This window comes from Lonchura striata, chromosome 2, assembly GCF_046129695.1.
Source record: "Lonchura striata isolate bLonStr1 chromosome 2, bLonStr1.mat, whole genome shotgun sequence".
NCBI classification, from domain to species: Eukaryota; Metazoa; Chordata; class Aves; order Passeriformes; family Estrildidae; genus Lonchura; species Lonchura striata.
Genome location: NC_134604.1, coordinates 29,507,121 through 29,526,624, shown reverse-complemented (window position 1 = coordinate 29,526,624; position 19,504 = coordinate 29,507,121). Strand labels below are relative to the sequence as shown.

The following is a 19,504-nucleotide window of genomic DNA, read 5'->3' as shown; positions in this document are numbered from 1 at the left end:
ATGGGGCTTTCACCTGACCAGACATCCTCTCCCTGCCCCAAACCCCCCAGTTTAACTCACTGTGCTGACACAAGGTCTGTGAGCCACGGTCCTGGAGTTTCCAAGAGGTTTTCAGTCACTGCTGCTGCTGGTGGTGTTTGTGGTGGAACATGCAGCATGGAAAATGCTGAGAAATAGGCAAAGTATTTGAGACAACAACAAGGAAGAGGAGCTCATCTGCTGAAGAATGGTCCCTCACAAACCACACGGGCTCTTACAAAGCTCAGGGTTGACATGCAAGTGGATAGCAACATGGAAAACATCACTCCAGCAAGTTCTTGTCCCACTGTTACAGCTCCCTGCTGTAACTCAGGCACTCTGTAGGCCTGGGGGTTACAGCTGTGTCCCTCAGCCTGCCAGGTCCCAGCTGGCACAGGAACACTGGCTGGAGGAAACTGTTGTGTGGCAGCCCTGAAAACAAGGGTGCAAATCTGCTTTGCTGCAAAAATTACACTGCTTGTAATGCATCATCGAGGGTGCAGCCTTAAAGGTGCTGAGTGAACCCTCAGAAATCAGAAAATACTGGAATTAGCAACACCCCCGTGCTCCACATCGCTGACAACTATAATTGCTTGATGCAGCAGTAGGGAGTAGACTTCCTCCAGCCTGCAGCATTGATGCATCATGTACAAGTTACTGCTCCTCCCCTCCTCTTCCCTCCCCCAGAGATGACTTTGGTTTTGCAAAGACTTGAAATGCAGGTGCCCCACAGCCAGCTGGCACACACCTCATCAAACAGCACAGCACTGCCTCCTGCTCTCACAGCCTCCCAACCCTGCTGGGTGCATGCCAAGACTCACTGGTTTCTGCAGAGTCCACTTGTGGACTTTGAGTTTTCTGAAGGATTCTGACAACCTGAATCAAGTCCAGGACATGCCACAGTGCGTGAGAAGTGCTGGGTAGCCAACATGTCCTCACATCCATAACCACCTTCCCAAATAAACAGCATCTCCCCACAGGCATTGCTACCAGAGCACCAGCCAAGGGGCACTCCTTTGGCAGGTCCCCCTTCTTTTGCATTCATTCTTTTTTCCTGTTCTCAGGAAAATAAATCTCTTGCTGGCACACGAAGACACTGGCAGTGTAACCAGCACCGACCAGATATCAATAACGCTGTGTGCCATTGCCCAGAGAAGTTTTGGGTGCCCCGTCCCTGTCAGTGTTCAGGGCCAGGTAGGATGGGGCCCTGAGCAGCCTGGTCTAGCAGGAGGTGTCCATGCCTGTGGCAGGGGGGTTGAAATGAGATGATCTTTAAGGTCCTTTCCAACCCAAACCATTCTATGATTCTGTGATTCTGTGGCATGCCACATCAGTGTGCTTTCCTTAGTCCCACATTTCCATCAACCAGTCAGGTCAGCACTGAACTTCTCTGGGAATCTGCTCAATCAAGGTGACAGCTCAGCCTTGGCTCTTTCCTTGCAGAGAAGTGGAGGTGATTAACAGAGCTAGGGAGCTGAAGGCCCTGCAATTGTCTAAAATCAGCAAACAAACGATTTGTCTCAAGATAAGTAATGGAAGACTAGGAGCTGCCAAAAGTATGAAAGCTCCAGCAGTGTTGCCTGTTTTAATATGGGTAGCAAGAGCTAGCTGGAAAAACTCTCCTGATCATTGTTTATCTAAAGAGCTGCAAAAACATTCAAAATTCAGAATTCTGTTTTCAAATGATCAGGCTTCAGGCTTCTCAGAAACGCTACTTTCCAGCAAGACATCTTGGAGCAAACCACAGCTCGTCTCCTGCCAGGCCCCACAGAGCTACGTGCTGATAGTACGCACCGCACCATGGCTAGAGCGATTTGAGCTTTCACCTCGATAGCCCGAATGGCCACAGGGCACTGCAGGAGAGTGCCAGCCTCGATAGCCCGAATGGCCACAGGGCACTGCAGGAGATGTGCAGCCTCGATAGCCCGAATGGCCACAGGGCACTGCAGGAGATGTGCAGCCTCGATAGCCCGAATGGCCACAGGGCACTGCAGGAGATGTGCCAACCTCGATAGCCCGAATGGCCACAGGGCACTGCAGGCGATGTGCAGCCTCGATAGCCCGAATGGCCACAGGGCACTGCAGGAGATGTGCAGCCTCGATAGCCCGAATGGCCACAGGGCACTGCAGGAGATGTGCAGCCTCGCAGCCGGAGCATCCGCAGCGCGCCCTGCGCTGTTCCACAGAGCAGAGCCGCTGGAAGCTCCCAGGCCCTGCGGCACAAGCGGCTCCTGCAGCAGAATCCCGCAGAGCCGCTGGAAAGAAACTTCGCCCGCTTTGCCCGCAGCTCCTCCTTGCTCCGGCGGTGCCGCTCCGCAGAGCCAGGGGTGGCAGCTGTGTCAGCGGGGGCTGCGGTGCCAGCCTGACTCCTGCTTGCGTCTGCATTCCCGGAGCTGCTGTGCCAAGCGCTTTCCTGCCAGCTGCTCGCCCGTGCTGGCTGTCTCTCCCCGGGGCATCGGAGGTGCCCGGCTGGGGGAGGCACCGCGGGCTGCGATCCGCGGGGCGCGCCGAGGGTTGCTGCGTCCGTGCCCTGCACTTCGGCTGTGTCGGCATGAAGAAAAGGGCATGCCTGTGGGTCTCCATCAAAGTCAGTCCTTAGGGCTCTGCGCACTCCTGCGCTGGCGGTCCCCAAACCCTTTTTGCCGGCAGCGGTGTTCCTGCTTTTTCCTGGGAAGGCTTTACTGTGCACAGAGAGGCGCTCAGGGCCCCTGTGCAGAGGAAGACCAGCCGGTGCTGCCTTGACTCCCCGGGAGTTCAGAAAGTGCTGTGTCCGCCACACAGACAGACATGAAGCCAGCTTCCCACCACGCCCTGAAGCAAGCTGGTGCTGGGACACTGCTGGGAAGGCGTGGGGTGCTTCTCCAACCCCCGCAGATGGAACAGATGTTGCCTCCTTTCCCCCACATAAAACATTTTGGGGTTTAAGGTACCCCATAGATGCCACTTTTGGGGTGCCCTCCGCTTCAGGTTAGCCTGGCCAGGCTGTTGTGTGCCGTTCCCAGCCACCACGGTGTCCCCAAACAGAGGGAGAAGCTCCCAGCCTGGCTCCCGCTCCTCCTCGTCGCCCTGAGCCCGGCGCGTCCCGTCCCTGCGAGTGCCGCGCTCCCGGCGCCGCCGCTCGCCCTGCCCGGTCCTGGCTGCGGGGCCGCGGCCCGGGAATGGTTCCACGGTTGCCAAGGGCGGAACCCGAGCGCTCGGAGCGCCTGCATCCGCCTGCTCGGCGTGTGAGCGGCTCCCGCCGGGCCGCCCAGCAGCTCCATGATGCTGAAGCGTGTGGCAGGCACCAAGTGGCTCCTCTGGCTGCTGAGTAAGTGACTGTCCTTGCCGGGCCACCTCAGAGCCTGGGCTTGGAGCCTTTCTGCTGCTGCCGCCCCACCCCCGTCGCTCACAAGACCACCCCACCTGGCCCACAGGCCATGTCACCCCGGCTCTGCTCACCCCGGGGCAGCTGGAGGCTCTTGCAGGGCACTGAGGGCGGAGGCAGCAGGAGAGGAGCCCCAACCGGAGACAAAGAGGGGAGGGAGGAGATGGAGGGATGTCCCCTTGGACAGGGATGTGCCCATAGCATGGTGCAGGGGGCAGGGGAGCCACCACCATTGTGGGTGCCTCTGCAGGCTGGGGCTTTTGAGAGGAAAAATTAAAAACAAACCAACCAAACAAACAATAATGCCAAAAAATCAAAAACCCAAACACACACACACACACAAAAAGGAAACAACAAAACCAAAATCAAAACACTTCTCCGCCCCGCTCCCCCCCGTCCAAACCAAGCTCACAATAAAATCTGAGTTTCAGAGGTTTTTTTGGGTTTTTTCCCTTCCTTTTCATTCTTTTTCCCCCCTTTTCCCTGGGGCTCCTGGTTACCCCAGCACCCTGCAGGCAGGGATGATAGAGGGAGACTCCTGGCCAGCATCTGAAGTGTTTATCCCTGCACTCTGTGCCAGCACACAGGAGCAGGCCAACCTGCCAGCTGCTCCTTCATCTCCACCCGCTCGTCCCTGTCATGGACATCCCATCCCATCCCATCCCATCCCATCCCATCCCATCCCATCCCATCCCATCCCACGCGTTTGTCCCGCAGGCGTGCTGGCGTTGCTGAGGGCCGCAGCAGCCGCGGCGGTGCCGCCTGTGCCGGGCAGCCCGCTGTCGGACGGGGAGTACGAGCAGTTCTTCGCCAGGCTGCACCCGCCCTGGCAGGCCAACATGTTCTGCCTGCTGCGCCAGGCCTACGGCTGCCTCAGCCCCAGCATCCTGCGCCTGGACCAGGCGGAGAACCACGGGGAAGTCCCCGAAGGTAAGGGCATCACCCTCCCCCAGGCTCAGCCGAGACGCGGATCTAGTTTGAGCAGCTGTTTCTCTGCCCCCAAATGCCACGAGACTGTGGGAATGGGATGGGTTGGTTTGGGCTCTATGGCCCAAAGAGTAGCTTGGAGCAGACACTTGCAGAACTAGAGCACAGCGGCTTTTGTGGCCTCTCTGAGTGTCCCTTTCAGTGCTGCACCACTTTCCTGGAGAAAAAAAAAAAACAACCAACTTTTCCCAAAGGCCAGCCCTAACCTCCAAAGCAGGAATTCACATGGTTTCCCCCCCTCCACCATGTATTGTCTGGCACCACCAAAAAGTGTTTGTCCTCTTGTCTTTCCTTCAAGCCCTTGTGAGCTACTGTGACTCCTCCTCTTCATCCAGCTGAGCAAGCACAGCTGTCCCAGACTCTCTTTACAGGTCACGTAAAGCCAAAAAAACCACAGCCACTTTGGTGGCCCTTCCTTTCTCCCCATCTCTGTTGGTGGGGTGGCAGGAAGAAAAAGTGCCCACAGTTTTCTCAAGCTCATTGTTGCTCCTCATCTCTTACCAGCTCCTTCCAACTTCATCTGAGGGTTAATGCAGCACCTTGGCTCATGGGCTCTCATAGGTCTTTAAGAAAACTTGAGATGATAAGCTGCCTTTTTAAGTGTTTAACATTTCAGGAGCCAAGAAACATCCCAGTTCAGAAAGCACCATAGCAACAGCACCCTTCAGATCTCTGCAGTCATATTTTCCCTGCACCCCTGCATCAGAGAATTTAAGTGGTATAATTATATCTGTGCAGCTGAAAAACTTGGGACTACTTCTGTTGTATTTTTCTTCAGAGGAAAAAAAAATAGGAGCAATTTTCTCATAAAAAAATATGTCTTTATATTTAGATATGAACGTCAATGAGCTGAATGATCAGCCAACTGTGCTTATTTGGACTGCAGCTTGAGGGCAACTATTTCTTGCTGGTTTCTGCAGCTGTGTTGGGAGAACGAGTCCCACCCCACACCACCAGACCCAGGGATGGGTCCTGTGCTCCTCACTCACTTTTGGGCACCTGCAATCCACTGTGCCTGGGTGCTTTGAACACCCAGGGTCTGTCCCTGGTTCCTCTCCTCGTGGTGCCCAATTCCCCAGCACTGCTCTTTGTCATGTCCAGCCACACTCCCACTGCTGCTACCTTCAGAGACTCAGTTCTCAAGAACAGAAGCATCTGGAAATATAGAAGATGGGACAGTTTTGCAGGTTGCCTTCTTTACCTTCTTTTCTTCCATCCCTCAGCCTAACACACCTATCCAGCAGAATTTTTTCTCCTTTGTGTTACCTTTTTTCCCAGTTTGGGGGCTATTTTGGCACGTTTCAGCCAGGCTGAGAGGTGGAACAGATGTGGCAGTGTGTGCTCTCTCATGTTTAGCCTCTGCTGTCCTCACAGAGCTATGGCAGTGCTGTCTACACCCAGATATCCATGAACATTAACTGTGCCCATTCAGGTGTGGTGCTGAAGAAGGCAGTCACCTTGTGCTTTAAACAAAGAAAAGTGCTCCCTACCATAGCTTGAGCTTTAAACAAGGGATGGGGTGGCGTTCTGGAGTTTTCCCTACAAGCTGGGTGTTTTTCTGGGCTGGGATCCTGGTGTATATCTGAAATTCTACTTTTGATGGCTCAGCTGTTTGCTCAGCACAAGAAGTGAGCTCAGGGTAAAGGAAGGTGAATGAGCAGTATCAGGAGGGCAGTGCAATTCCACTGCTAATGACCTCCCTCTCAGCCAGCACTCCCCTGTTCTCACAGGAGCTCCTAGAGCAAAGGGAGCACAAGATCACCCAATTCTTCAGGGTTTTCTGCTCTCCTGCATGCCCTTGGCTTTTCTGCAGTCACTGTAATTGCTGCAGCTCTTGAGTCAACGTGCTAGCAGTGCTGGTCAAGACTACAGTTTATGTGTGTACAGGTTTTGCCAGCAGCATCCTGGCCCTATGGACCCTCCTCCATCCCCTGCAAGGCTGGAATCAATGTCAAATTACATTGCCCTGAAGAATTTGTCTCCTCTGGAGCCATCTGCCTGGAGAAGCTGTTGCAGCCCCATCCCTGAGCCAACAAGACCAGGCTGGATGTGTCTTTGGACAACCTGGTCCTGTGGAAAGGGTCCTTGTCCATGGCAGAAGACTTGGAACTTGATGATCAATAAGGACCCATCCAAACCTAACCATTCTCTGATTCTCTGGTGCTCCCAGGCCTGGTCTGGTCATCTTTTTAACCTATTATATCTCTACTTGCTTTTTCTTGCTTTTTTTAAACCCAGAAATGACTAATAACAGAATCCTAGACTAATCAGATCCTAGAAACAGGAAGTTTGTGTCTTTGTCATAGGGAAGATAACTGTGTGAAAAAGGGCAGAAGGACAAAGTGAAATTCTCAGGGGGCTGCAGGGAAAAGGGATGTGGTGCCTGGAACTGGGAGCTCTAACAGCCCATGGCTGTAATCTCCACCTTGGGCACACAGCTTGGACTTTCCCTGCATCTACTACCACCCCAGAGGGTCCCCATCTCTTGGAGCACCCAGGCCTGCCTCGATCCCACATCTCTGTCTCTAGGGCCAGTCTGCTCTGAATTTCCAGAGGTGGTGCAGTTCCAGACCTTCTGCCAGTTTGCCCAGTACCGCTGCCTCAAACAGCAGTTCTTCATCAAGGTAAGGAGTGGGCTGTGGGTTGTGGGAAGGGTGGGGGGAGCATCTCCTGGGAAATGGAAGGGTGAGGAGGAAGGGAAGCTCACACGGTGAGAGTCGTGTTTCTCCCTCTCCCCTCCACGCAGCGAGTCCCATGTCCGAGCGGGTCTCTAACAAGCCCTTTCCCAATGGAGCCATCCAGCACCGTGAACTCCGTGGCAGAGGGCAGAGGCTCCCCTGTCACACAAGGTATGGCTGCACCGAGCTGTGCTGGGCACCCCTGCTCACCTGCTGCTCTCCTGTAGCTGCTCTGCACCCCTGCAGCTTTCTGCCTGGCCTCCAAAAGCCACCCTCAGCCGCTCAGAAGCAGGCTGTTCTGTCACCTGCTGATGCCCTGCTGCAGGACAGTGTGGCAGACCTTCTCAAGTTCTCTCCTGCACCGCTAGCTCAGCAACCGTGGCCGACGAAGCATCCCCCAGCCACGTCAAAGGTGCCCCAACCCTGGCAGAAGAACAGGACTATGCACCCACCAAATCTCTCGGCTGCCACCTCACCTTCCAGGATGGAATCCCTGGATGACCAAAGCCTGAGGAAAAGCATCTGGCAGCTGATCCATTCGGCCCTCTCCTTGGATGCATCCTTGGACAACAAGGCCCCCTTTTGGAACTTCACCAACTCAGGCCCGGGACACACATCAGAGCAGGAAACTCCTCCCCGAGGCAGGTGAGGGGAAGTCTGCTCTCTGTGGGTACCACGCAGCACCCCTGCAGGGCTGTCCTGCACACCAGACAGCAGCCCCAGGGCATCCTTGTCCCTGCTCGGAGCAGCTGGTGAGTCTGGGCAAGTGTTCTGGAGCAAGCTGTTCCATCCAGAGCAGGAATGTACCTGGGGAGCCCCCAGCCACAAAGTGAGCAGGGAGAGGGTGATCCAGCACTGCCTGAAAATGGCACTGTCCTTGCATCCTGAGCAAGTGAGTTTAGTCTGGGCCTGAGCTGCAGGCAGGGCTTTGTGCCGTGCCTGTGTTTCCCCACACTGTGGCCATCTGCCCTACGCAATCAGCTCGGCACTCGTCCTCCTCCAAACACGTGTCCCAGGAGTCTGGGTGATGTGCAGAAACAGTGTCCTTGCAAACACAGGTCCTTGGGATGTGTGTCACTGTGCTCCTTGCCTCTCAGTGTGTAAGACAAAGCAGATGTTTCTTAAAGCAGCCTGCCCTGAGGAACCCTCCAGGAGTGCTCTGTCCTCACCCAAGGGCAGCTACAGCAGCCCTGGGCTAGGAAAGAGCCAGGAGCACAAAGCTGTGCAGGGCCACTACTTCTCCTCGAGCACATGCACCTCTCTGCACTCTGGATGTGTGCACAGCTCTTCCTAGGGTGCTTCTGGTTCCCCATTTCGGTTTTGGAGGCAGCATCACATCAGTTCAGCATGGGACCCTGCACCAGGCCAGCTTGCCGCAACCCTTTCACACACCCCACCTCAGCTCCTCTGGCCTGTGGATGCGTTAGGAGCTCATGGAGCATGTTCAGCTCTTCTCAGCTGATTTGCCTGGATCTGTTTACCTCTGTCCTCAGGTACCTGTGGCTGGTGACAGAGAAAAGACCTGCAAAATTATGTTATGCTTTCACTCAAATTCACTTTTTGATCCTTTGGTACCTTGTGGCTAAGGACCATTTACTTTGAATGACATGCAAGTATTATTTTGCTTACCAAGAGGAAAAAAAAAAGGTCTCTAGATGTGGTTTTCATGAAGAATTAATTTTGGTTTCGCACTCTTGCTGGCCAGTGATGTTCCTGTAAGTGCACAGATTTCCTGCCTCATTGCACATCTGTGGTTTTTCTGAACACGCTGCACACCGCTGCCACAGCGCAGAGATTCCACTTCTGCATGTAAAGATGAATTGCATCGTGTTGTTAAAGCCATAACTGTCTTCTTGCAAGCCTCTAACATATGTCATCCTCCTTCCTAATATCGTAGGAGGCTTTCACATCCTGGAAAAAGTTTTCCTGGTGTATGTGCTCTCAGGCAAAATGATGTTGCATTGAGGATTTCGTTCTCCCTGCCTCTGAAACTGAGCCTTGCTGTGATTGAGTTCTGTTGGGATTACTGGGGGACTGCTGTGATGGCAGATGACACTCGCTGTTCTGCTGCAGAGTTTCTCAAAGACACTAATGCCGAGTGTGTGTCTGTAACTGGCAGCCGAGCCCCATCAATCATGCTAAGCAAAGCTTAAACCCCCACTGACGGATAAAAAGGCGAGATAGACTGCGCCTGTCGGCTTTGCAGCTTGCCACATCCCACCTCCTCTCAGAGGGATTCAAAGCATGACCTAAAAAAGGGGCAAAATGCCTGGAGGCACTTCCATTCCAGCAAGAGGAGCAGTGCTGGGTGGGACTGGTCGTTGTGCACAGGTGCCATTAAGCAGCTGGTTTAGCACAAGGTGGGCAGGGCTGTGATGGGCACAGATCCCAGAGCTGCATGTCTTCCCTAGGGTCTTATGCCCAGCAGGACATCCATCCTTCTTATGGGTCCCCTGTGGCTTGTGGCAGCTGCTCTGGCAGCTATTCCAGTTTTCATAGTGCCTGATGAGCCAGCTGTGATCTTTTGAGGGAGACAGGGCAAGGGCAGTGATACAAGAAGAATCTGCAGCACTTTCCTGTGGTCTTTCTGGTAGCAGTGAATCACTGGGTGGAAGGGGGAAATGAAAATTATTGTGTCTATTTGCTATTTTTAGTCCTTATTGTGCTTTCTGTCTTATTTCCTAGAACTTCCTCTCCTCAGAGTTACCTCTAAACCATGATTCAGTCTTGAAATAAGCTAAGCAGAGCTCCATAGCCCTTACCTTACAAAGCCCATGCAAATCTCATTTTCTGCAGCAACTTTCAGTGTCCCTTTGAAACACTCCCATGTTCCAGCTCTGGGTGCACTACCCAGCGATGGCATTCAGCGTTTGGGTACATGGAAGAACATCAACCTCCCTTCCCTGCTTTTCTGTTTGCAGGAAGAATTGCATTTGCCCTTTTTCCCAGAGCTTCCCAGTGTTGTGTCATTTGTCAGCTCAACCCCTGCACCCCTTTCAGCATCACAGCTGTCTCAGATCCAGATCTTATTCTGTTGGTATTCAGATGTGAATGCTCACCTGTGGTTCATGTGAGCCCAGCTTCCCCAGCCAGACTGTTCCAACCCCTCTCAGAATCCCAGAAATGCAAGGGTTGGAGATCATTCTGTTCAATCCCTTGCCAAGGAAGGGTCACCTGGAGCAGGTGACACAGGAACATGTCCAGGTGGAATTTGATTGTCTGGAGAGGGAGACTCCATGACTTCCCTGGACAGCCTGTTCCAGTGCTCTGCCACCCTCAATGTAAAGAAGTTCTTCCTGCTGTTGAGGTGGAACTTTTTGTGGTTTAGTTTATGGCCACTGCTCCTCATCCTGTGGCCAGGAACCACTGGAAAGAGTCTGGCATCATCCTCTTGGCATCCATCCTTGAGATACTTATATACAGTGAGAGATACACTCCTGGTGACCCCTCCTCCTCCTCCTCCTCCTCCTCCTCCTCCTCCTCCTCCTCCTCCTCCTCCTCCTGCTTTACCACTCCAAACAGTCCTTGTGGTGCTTATCTACTTCAGCCCCAGAGGCTTTCATTTTAAGGCCAGACCCTTCATTAAAAATACCATCCCCAGGAAAAAAACTCCTTTTGAATTATCATCACCCATAACCAGCCCTGGCATGCAGTCAAAGATCTTTTTATTTCTTTCTGAAGCTGTTAAGAGTGGCCTTTTCATAACTGGTTTTAGTTTCCTGCAGCAACCCCCCTAAATCAGAATTTACCAGGTGCTGGAAAGCTGCTGTTCACTCCTTATCTTCTTTTCTGCTCGCCTCAGGTGCTCACTGCACCTCAGCCAGGCAGTATCAGGAAGGCTCAGCAGCCGAAAGCTAATGGCCCAAATCCTTGTCATTACGTGGCAGGAGAGGCAAATGCTGCTCACCAGCACTCTTCAGAGATACCACTGGAGCAGGCTCTGTGTGTCCTTCCACATCCTGAGATGCTGAAGTATGATAAGCTCTTACCTGAAGTTTTCTCTTTTGCCTTAGATCAATTACTGATCTCGGCCCACAGATTCTTCTTAATCTTGGTTTGGCTTTTTTCCACTTTCCCTTTGGATCTTTGCCTCACAGGACCTGTTAAGCTTTTTCCAGGGCAGTGGTTAGGACAATAACATGCAGAGGTACTAAGCTGGGGAGGGATTTGCATTAGAAAATCACTTTAGATAACCAATCTCTTTCCCTGAATCATGGTGAAACCTCTGTGCATCCACAAACAGCTCAGCGGCGTGTCAACAAGTGGAGAGAACCAGCAGTAGTGCTGTTATACTCACCCAGAGATGGTAAATCAGCTCATAAATTTGCAACTGTGAGGCCAGAAAACCTCACAGCAGAGATGGAGAGCAGAGATAGAGGAGGAAGAGGATGTGACAGAGAGCACAGCAGAATTTCTTGGTAAACTTAGGCAGTGTGGCACAACTCAGTTTTCTGTGAAGCCAATCACTTTTGACATAGGAATTGCCCTGATCCTGCACCCTGGCCTTCCTGCTCAGCACAGGACATTATAACATGTCTGGTGAGCACCAAAGAAAACTACAGTGCTGTGTGGCTGAGCCACAGACTCCTCTCCTAACAGAAGTTTGGGATATCTTTTTGAAGTCTCCAAGCTGTGGAGGAAGCACCCATCAGCTTTTCCCATGCTAAACACCCTTGGTGTCAGAAAGATGTAGTTTTCTTCTGGTTTGAATGGATCTCACCCCAAATTCCAGTCACCAAAAGTCATTACTCTTCCACCTGCTGACAAGGAGAGCTTTCCAGCTGAAGCCCTCCTTGGGCTGACTGACTGAGTGGGAACCCACTGGTGTCTATGCTCAGCTGAGTGATGCTTTTTTAGCTTCTACCTCTAGGTGAAAATTTTCCAGTTCTTAGGAAATCTCATCTTCATGACCTTCCTTCATGTTCTCTACCTCTTCTTAATTTTTTTTAATGCTAATCTGATTGTCTCCTAGAAGTTTCAGATATTCTCAGGAAAACTTGTCTATACATCTTAGCCCGTGCATGGATTTTAAGAGCATTTTAACACAAGCAGTTGCTGCTCTTCTTCACTCTCTGTTCGATCAAAGTTTATCACTGGCTTTGTTTCCAGACACAAGAGGCAAATATCTAATGAGCATGTTTACCTCTTCTGCATCATTGGTGATGATTGAAACCAACCATCCCTGTCTGCTAACAGTTGTGTACCATGTTTACAAATTCCATTGTTCCTAAGAGATGCCAGATATTCTCATTGCTCTGATCCCATTTTCCTTACATTTTCTACTTTTACCTACCCATGTCAGCCTGGATGAACAGAAAATTCATGGTTAACTAGTTTTTTTCCCATTTCTGTCAAATACTTGGGAGGGAGACTTAATATGTGACATCCACCAGACCCAAATGGGGCTGCCTGACGTTCAACACTCAGCAGACATCTAACAAACATCTCCTCACTGTGCACTCAGATGGATGAAATTAGGCAGCAGCTGCTGCAGGGGCCCTGGGCTGTATTTTCCTCATCCAGACTCTCACATTCCCCCAAATGCACAGCAACCCTCCTGTAGCCTCTGTCACACAGGCATGTGCAGACCCTGCAGAGAGCCACATTCCTCTGTGCAGTTTAGCCAAGAGTCCAAGGTTTCTTTGGGAAGGGATTTTTTTACTTTGGTTTGGGATTGTTTTCAGTTTCTGTCTAAAGATGCATCTCTTCAGTTTGTGGCAAAGAATGAGATTACTCCCTTCTTCCCTTTCTCTGTCAGCCTTCTAGCCCTGCAGAACGATGAGGCAGTGCTGGTCCTGTGCTATGCAGTGCTGGAGGGAAATTGCCTCTCATCAATGCTCACCATGGCCTGGAAGGAGATGGAAAAAAGAGTCCTTGGGTTCGGAGACTCGGTAAGGACACCAGTGTCCACCTCTGGCCCCCACTGTGTGCAGGCCATCTCCTGAGAGAAGCTGACCTGGGTGACCAGGGAGGCAGGCTCCAAGCCAGGAATATGCAAACTCCTCAGCCTCCTCTCTGGGGAGGTTCTTGGTCTCCTTTTCCCCCCTGACTCCCTGCTGGATCCACCCCAGGTGTGTGACAGCCTTGGGCGGCACCACATGGAGCTGTGTCCCGACTGCGCTTTCTGCTCGCTGAAGAGGGAGCAGTGCCAGAACATCAAGACCCTGAACCGCGTTCCCTGCGACTCGGGCAGCTTCTCCACCTACATCAACCCCGAGATCTCAGCCCAGCACAGGCATGCAGAGGGCAAGGTACGAGCGAGCTCTGCGTCCTGCTGCTCTCTCAGGAGGAGCCTGGACTGGGAGCTGGGGAAGGGGAGGAAGAAGCACGGCTCACTTTATCCCACCCCTTTGCAGTCCAGGTCCTCACAGACCCCGGTGGACTATAACGTGGACTTTTTGAAAGGGATGAGGATGGAGTACTGGTGCAGCCGGATGGCCATCTATGGCTGTAAGGACCCTGCTGTGAGCTTCTGGCTGAAGGCAGAGTATGACACCTTCCCAGACGTGGAGGGCTCAGGAAAGGTGGGTGACCATCAGTGGATGTTCCCATCCCTCCTTCTCCTCTTCTTTCTCTGACCTTCATTCCCCTGTCACCAGATCTGTGACTCAAGCGGAGTTCAGCATCCCCACTACTGCATGTTCAAGAGCTACCAGTGCCTCCTGAAGAGCCTCTACAACGAGAGGGTGAGAAGCAGCTACGCTGCCTGTTGCACAGCCTGCTCTTCCATGGCTGGCCCCTCCACAGCCAGCCCCAAGCCCCTGCTGGACTCACTGGCCCACTGCTTTTCCTTCTAGGAGGACAGAATTGGGTGTGTTTGGGGGAGGTGGTGAGACAACCAGTGGCCCCAGCACAACTGGGGCATCATTGCTGGGTGGGATTTGCACAGACCATTGAGGGATGATATCCCTGTATATCCCTGAAGGGCAGGATCTCCCCCATCCGCTAAGCAGCAACAAAACCCCAAATCACCAGAGCAGGACAGAGGACTGGCCTGTATCCTAGCAAACACACAATTCAGCTGTCAATTCAGCTGCTCCTCCCCTTTTCCCCCTGGTGCCCCCATCATCCCAGCCTCCAGGTGCCATCTACCATGGAGGTCTCTTTCCTTGGGGGAGGATGGGCGGTGATACCACCCCTACGAACCCAGGCTCTCCTTGCAGGTGTTTCGTGTGGAATGCCAGCAGAACAAGACCTACCAGGTGCTGAGTGTGAGGGAGGGAGACAAGGAGGTGCAGCTGTGGCAAGAGAGGTTCCGCGGCCTTGTCAGAAAGCAATCAAAAAATGATTAAAGTTTTGTAAAGACCTTCAAGATAGTCAAGGCCTTTGACCAAATACCACCATGGCCTCTAAACCATATCACAAAGCACCACAACCACTTGTTTTTTGAACACTTCCAGGGGTGATGATTCCACCACTTCCCTGGGGAGCCTGTTCCAATGCCTGACCACCCTTTCAGTGAAGAAAATCTTTTCCTAATATCCACCTGAACCTCCCTCGGCACAGGTTGGAGCCATTTCCTCTTGTCCTGTCACTGGTTGCCTGGGAGAAGAAACCAACTCCCACCTGACTGCAGCCTCCTTTCAGGGAGTTGTAGAGAGGAATCAGGGCTCCTCTGAGCCTCCTTTTCTCCAGGCTAAATAACCCCAGCTCCTTTTGCCACTCCAGAACCTTCACAGGCTTTGTTGTCCTTCTCTGGACACACTCCAGCACCTCAGTGTTTTTCTTGCAGTGAAGAGCCAGAACTGGACCCAGCACTTGAGGTGTGACCTCACCAGTACAGAATACAAGAGGACAATCCCTGCCCTGGTCCTGCTGGCCACACTATTGCTGATCCAGGCAGGTGCCATTGGCCTTCTTGGCCACCTGAGCACAGCTGGCTCATGTTCAGCTGCTGTCACCAGCACCCCCAGGTCCTTTTCCTCTGTGCAGCTCCCCAGCCACTCTGCCCCCAGCCTGTGGTGCTGCCTGGGGTTGTTGTGACTCAAGAGCAGGACCTGGCACTTGGTTTTATTGAACCTCACACAAGTGGCCTGAGCCCATCAATGCAGCCTGTCCAGATCCCTCTGCAGAGCCTTCCTGCCCTCCAGCACACCAACACTCCCACCCTGATGTCATCCGGGAACTCACCTCGATTCCCTCATCCAGATCATGGGAAAAGGTTTTACACAGGACTGGCCCCAGTACAGAGCCCTGGGGAGCCCCACTGGTGACCAGCTGGGTGTGACTCTGTCCACCAGCACTTTCTGGGCCTGGCCTCACAGCCAGTTTTTAACCCAGCAAAGAATGCACCTGCTCAGGCCGTGGGCTGCCAGCTTCTCCAGGAGAATGCTGTGGGAAATGGTGCCAAAGGCTTACTGAAGTCCAGGTAGAAGATAACATGCACAGCCTTTCCCTCATCCCTAGGCAGGTCACCTGGTCATAAAAGAGACCAGGCTGGTCAAGCAGGACCTGCCTTTTATGAACCCATCCTGGCTAGGGCCGATTCCCTGGTAGTGCTGTGTGATTGATTGTACTTAGGATAACTTGTTCCATAACATTCCCTGGCACTGAGATCAGACTGAATGAGGGGAGCCTCACTGTGGCAGCTTCTGGAACTCCTCTTGGAACATTTCTCCAGCCAAAGGAGCAGCTGAGCACTGGAAAATGCATTTCTTGCATGCCCAGAGAGTGGGAAAGAGACCAGAGACAGGGACCCTCCAGGTCTCAAACGCAGCACATGAGCAAGAACCTTTGGTGTGCACTTTGCTTTCTGCTGTGACTGGGTTTTTTTGTCAAGATTAAAGCTTTATTTGGCCTCTGTCCTCCAACCCTCCACCTGGAAAAATAATTCAAACCACAACAGCCACCGCGGCTGGCGGGAGGGTGCTGCGTGGGGAGCACACAGGAGCTGATGGCACCCTGGGCACCTGCCCTGCAGCTCTGCCGTCCCTCAGCAGCACCCATGCAGCGGAACTTGCAGCTGCAGCGCTCCGCCAGCTCAGCCCGGGCCGTGCCAAAGGCCCTGCCCGGCGCAGCAGCTCCATGGCGGCGGGGTCCGCTTGCACTGGCAGCCCGAGGTGCCGGAGATGCTGTGCCGAGGGTCCCGGTCGCAGAAGTCCGGGCTGGCCTGCAGGTAGACCAGGCTGTGAGCTATGTAGGGCTTGGAGCGAGAGCTCCTGGGCAGCAGGAGCCGGCAGGAACCGACCCGCTTCGGGTAAACCTCTGCAGTCTCCTCAGACTTTTCCTTGAGGATGGTGCCCATGTGGCGGAAGGGAGGCATGACCTTCCAGGTGTGCGCCTCGCAGGAGCCCCACACGCCGTGGCACTTGCACTCTTCCTCCATGTGGGCCAGGAGAGCCTGCAGAGCAGAAGGCAGCTGCCAGCCTGACCAGGGACACCCTTCCCAGCACTTCCCATGTGCTGCTGTTCTCCCAACAATCCTCCCATGGGGCTGGAGATCGGGGACAGCGGAGGAGAAGGGGAAGGGGCAGAAGTGTCTTTTTAAGCCAGGCCAATATGAAGAGAAGGAGATCCACTCTGTGAAAAAGAAGATGGTTTGGGTCTGTGAGATAAACCCCTGAGGCAGAGAGAGGGACGGGGAGCTGTTCTGACCTGCAGGGCTGTGGGGAGAGGAACAGACCTGGCCAGAGGCGGAGGATGTTCAAGGGACCAGATCCAACTGCAGCCCCTGCAGATGTCTGGCTTTATTGAAGAGAGGCTGGAGGGGCAGGGAAGCCCTTCAGAACAGAACAGAGTAAATTATTTCCTGAATCATAGCTGGAAAAGGAGACTGCACAGAAGTGAGTAGGGGAGGCTGGAGCTCCTCTCCACACAGGCAGGAGCCGGCTCAGGGTAATCGATGCAGTGCTGGGCTAGGAAAGGCAGCAGGATGCAGACTCCTTTGGGAGCACCTGGCTGCCCTGAAGTGCCTTTTTGGGTGTGGGGGCTGGACTGAGCTCTGCTGAGCCAGCGAGAAGCCCCTGCAGCCAGGCTGGCTCCCAGCCCTTGCTCCTGCCCTTCCCTTCCTCCCAGGCTCACTGTTGTGCAGATTCATGGGCTCTTGGCTGGGGGAGACACCACGGCTCCTCTCAGGGCTGTCCTCGAAGGCCTGAGAAAATGGCAATCCTGTAGGACAGGTTACCAGAGCAGCCTGACCACTGGAAACCTGCAGAGGGAAAGCAGCCTTGTGACAAGGACAGGGAAGCCCTGAGAGGATCTCCCAAAGACCCGTGGAGAATGAAATAGCATCTCCCTTTCTGGTCTGTCTCCCCCATGGGCCTTCCTCTCAGCCACCTGCTCCCTGCCACCGCTTCTTCCTTCACCTTGAGGGGTGGCTGCCTGGCCCTTGTGGTGGCGGCCGCGCTTGTGCAGCTTCCCCCGGCTGCAGGCACGGCCCACAGCAAGAGCGGTGCCGGCGCCGGAGACGGTGTGGGTGACAGCAGACTCTGTGTGCCTGCAGCAGGACAAGAAATGGCACCGGTCTGCAGAGGGCAAAGGCACTTAGGGGGCACAGTGTGGGAAAAGAGGCTGTCACTGCATGCAGGAAGGATGCCTTCAGATGGAGACTGCTCGGGAGAAATACATGTCAGGATGTCCAGCCAGTGCAGCTGCTCTGAAGGCTGGGAGTCAGTAAGTGCCATGGCTCTGTGGCAGGGGGGTGGCAGGGTCAGGGAGAAATGTAACAGCCTGCAGAGCCGGTACCCAGGATGGTCCAATGGGACCAAAAAGCCAAATCTGGCCACATGGGAAGAAGTTTCTCCAGAATGTTAATGTGTATGAGAGCATTGGGTTCAGCTTGCTCTGAAGTTCTGTCAGTGTGTGGAAGAAGGCGCTGGCTGCTCTGGGGATGGGACCAGTGCAGCCCTTGCACACTAGCCCAGGAAAGGCTCATGTGTCAAGAGGACAGAGGGCATAATGGAGGGACACCATACCAAGCCTGCTCTTGCTGACCTTGGATGGTGGCCTTGGCGAAGAACTGCAGCCCCTGCAGGGTGGAGCAGTTCCAGTGGCAAGAGTGAAACTGGCACTGGCACTCGAGGACAGCCAGCTCTGTCCCTCGCCTCCATGGCTTCCACCTGCTGCCAGCAAACAGGGATCTGCTCTTCCTCCAGCCCCATCAGGCCATCACAGCCCCTGGGGTCCCACAGGACTGCCTGCAGGGAAGTCTGCTTGGCCAGGGACCTGTGGGGATGGGGAGGAGGTTCAGTTGCAGATGGGCTGGAGCTAGGGCCTTACCTCTGCAGGACTAACCCTCTCTAGCCATATCTTGCAGCAGAAATGGGCAGGGAAGGGGGCTGTGGGCATGTTGTCTGTGAATTGGACATTCTTGCTACCCATTCTAGTCTGTACCTCTTCAACCTTACTATCCCTCTCCCTCCATGCTCCCAGAGATGTCCCTTCTCCTTTTTGGTTGCCCAGATTGCTTCTTCTACCCTGTTCTCACCCTATTTTCTTTGGAGATAGCACCTCCCTAGGTGGCTTTCCAACCCAGACAATACAAGCACAAAGCATACTTACAGCCAGGTCATGGCAGCGACGTGCTGCATGTGGATCAGCATCATGTACAGCCACACCAGCTCCATCCTGTCCATGCCAAAACTTCACCACCTTCAACTCCAGCAATGCTGCTGCCTGAAAGCCATAGAGTTTCCTGTGGCTTTCCACAGCCTCTGCCCAGTGGCTTTCACAGCAGCTCCAGCCCAGCACTGCAAAGCAGTGGGCAGTGACCTCCAGCCCTGGGCAGTGACCTTGGGCTGTCCAGGTGTGCCTGCCAGCATCTGAGACCCTATAGCCTGCAGAACCCCACTGGGTTGGCCCTGCGAGGCTGTCCACACCAGTGCTCCAGCTTGGGCACATGGTGGGAGAGCTCTAAGCTAGGGCTCTGGGGTGGGCATCCATCACAGGGAGCTCACATGGATGGGGACAGCATCTGTGTCACACCCGTGGCCTGTGCCATCCTGTCAGGAGATGATGTGGTTGTCTTCCTCCACAGTCCAGTCACTTCTTCAGCAGGAGGCAGCCCAAGACCTGCTCAGCAGCAGACAGAGCCTTCTGCACAAGAAGAACAGAAGCACCAAGCAGCTGTTGCCAGACCCACCAGCTTGTCACCGCTTTGTCACCAAACCTTTTGGGGAGACAGAAAGTTTCCCTGCAGTGACAGCTCATGGGAGCAGAGAGGGGAAGACCTGCTGCCTCCCTCATCCACATCCACTGTTCTTGAAGACACTCCCTCATCTGCCTCCTCCAGGCTGGAGATTGTTCTTTTCTACCCTGCAGCCCACACAGCTACAGCAAACAGACACAGCCCGGCTGCTCCCTGCCTCTCTTAACTCTTTCCCTGGCAGGTCTCCCTTCATCTCCCTCATTTTCTTCCCCATGGCTGTCCTTCCCCAAGACCAGCCCTTGCCCTTCTCCTAGGAGGCACAACAGGGTGGCTGCCCCCCTTCTAATTGGGTACCCCTTTCCTAAGTGCCCC

At 53.8% G+C, this 19,504-nt stretch overlaps 2 protein-coding genes across 2 annotated transcripts; one reads left to right on the top strand and one right to left on the bottom strand.

Annotated features, from left to right (window-relative positions):
• The first annotated feature begins 273 nt into the window (after nt 1-273).
• On the top strand, nt 274-14,339 carry ACRBP (acrosin binding protein). Its single transcript, XM_077790385.1, has 11 exons — nt 274-359; nt 805-821; nt 4,100-4,312; nt 6,899-6,993; nt 7,116-7,218; nt 7,326-7,692; nt 12,806-12,938; nt 13,119-13,298; nt 13,404-13,571; nt 13,647-13,733; nt 14,211-14,339. Exons 1-11 carry the CDS (start codon nt 274-276, stop codon nt 14,337-14,339), a joined length of 1,578 nt encoding a protein of 525 aa, XP_077646511.1.
• Nucleotides 14,340-15,343: 1,004 nt separating this feature from the next.
• Nucleotides 15,344-18,611, bottom strand: LOC110480808 (protein Wnt-4-like). Its single transcript, XM_077790381.1, is given in 9 exon segments — nt 15,344-15,462; nt 15,990-16,059; nt 16,061-16,387; nt 17,045-17,155; nt 17,157-17,194; nt 17,352-17,482; nt 17,961-18,013; nt 18,090-18,210; nt 18,547-18,611. Coding segments are annotated over 9 exon segments (1,035 nt in total).
• Nucleotides 18,612-19,504: the final 893 nt, after the last annotated feature.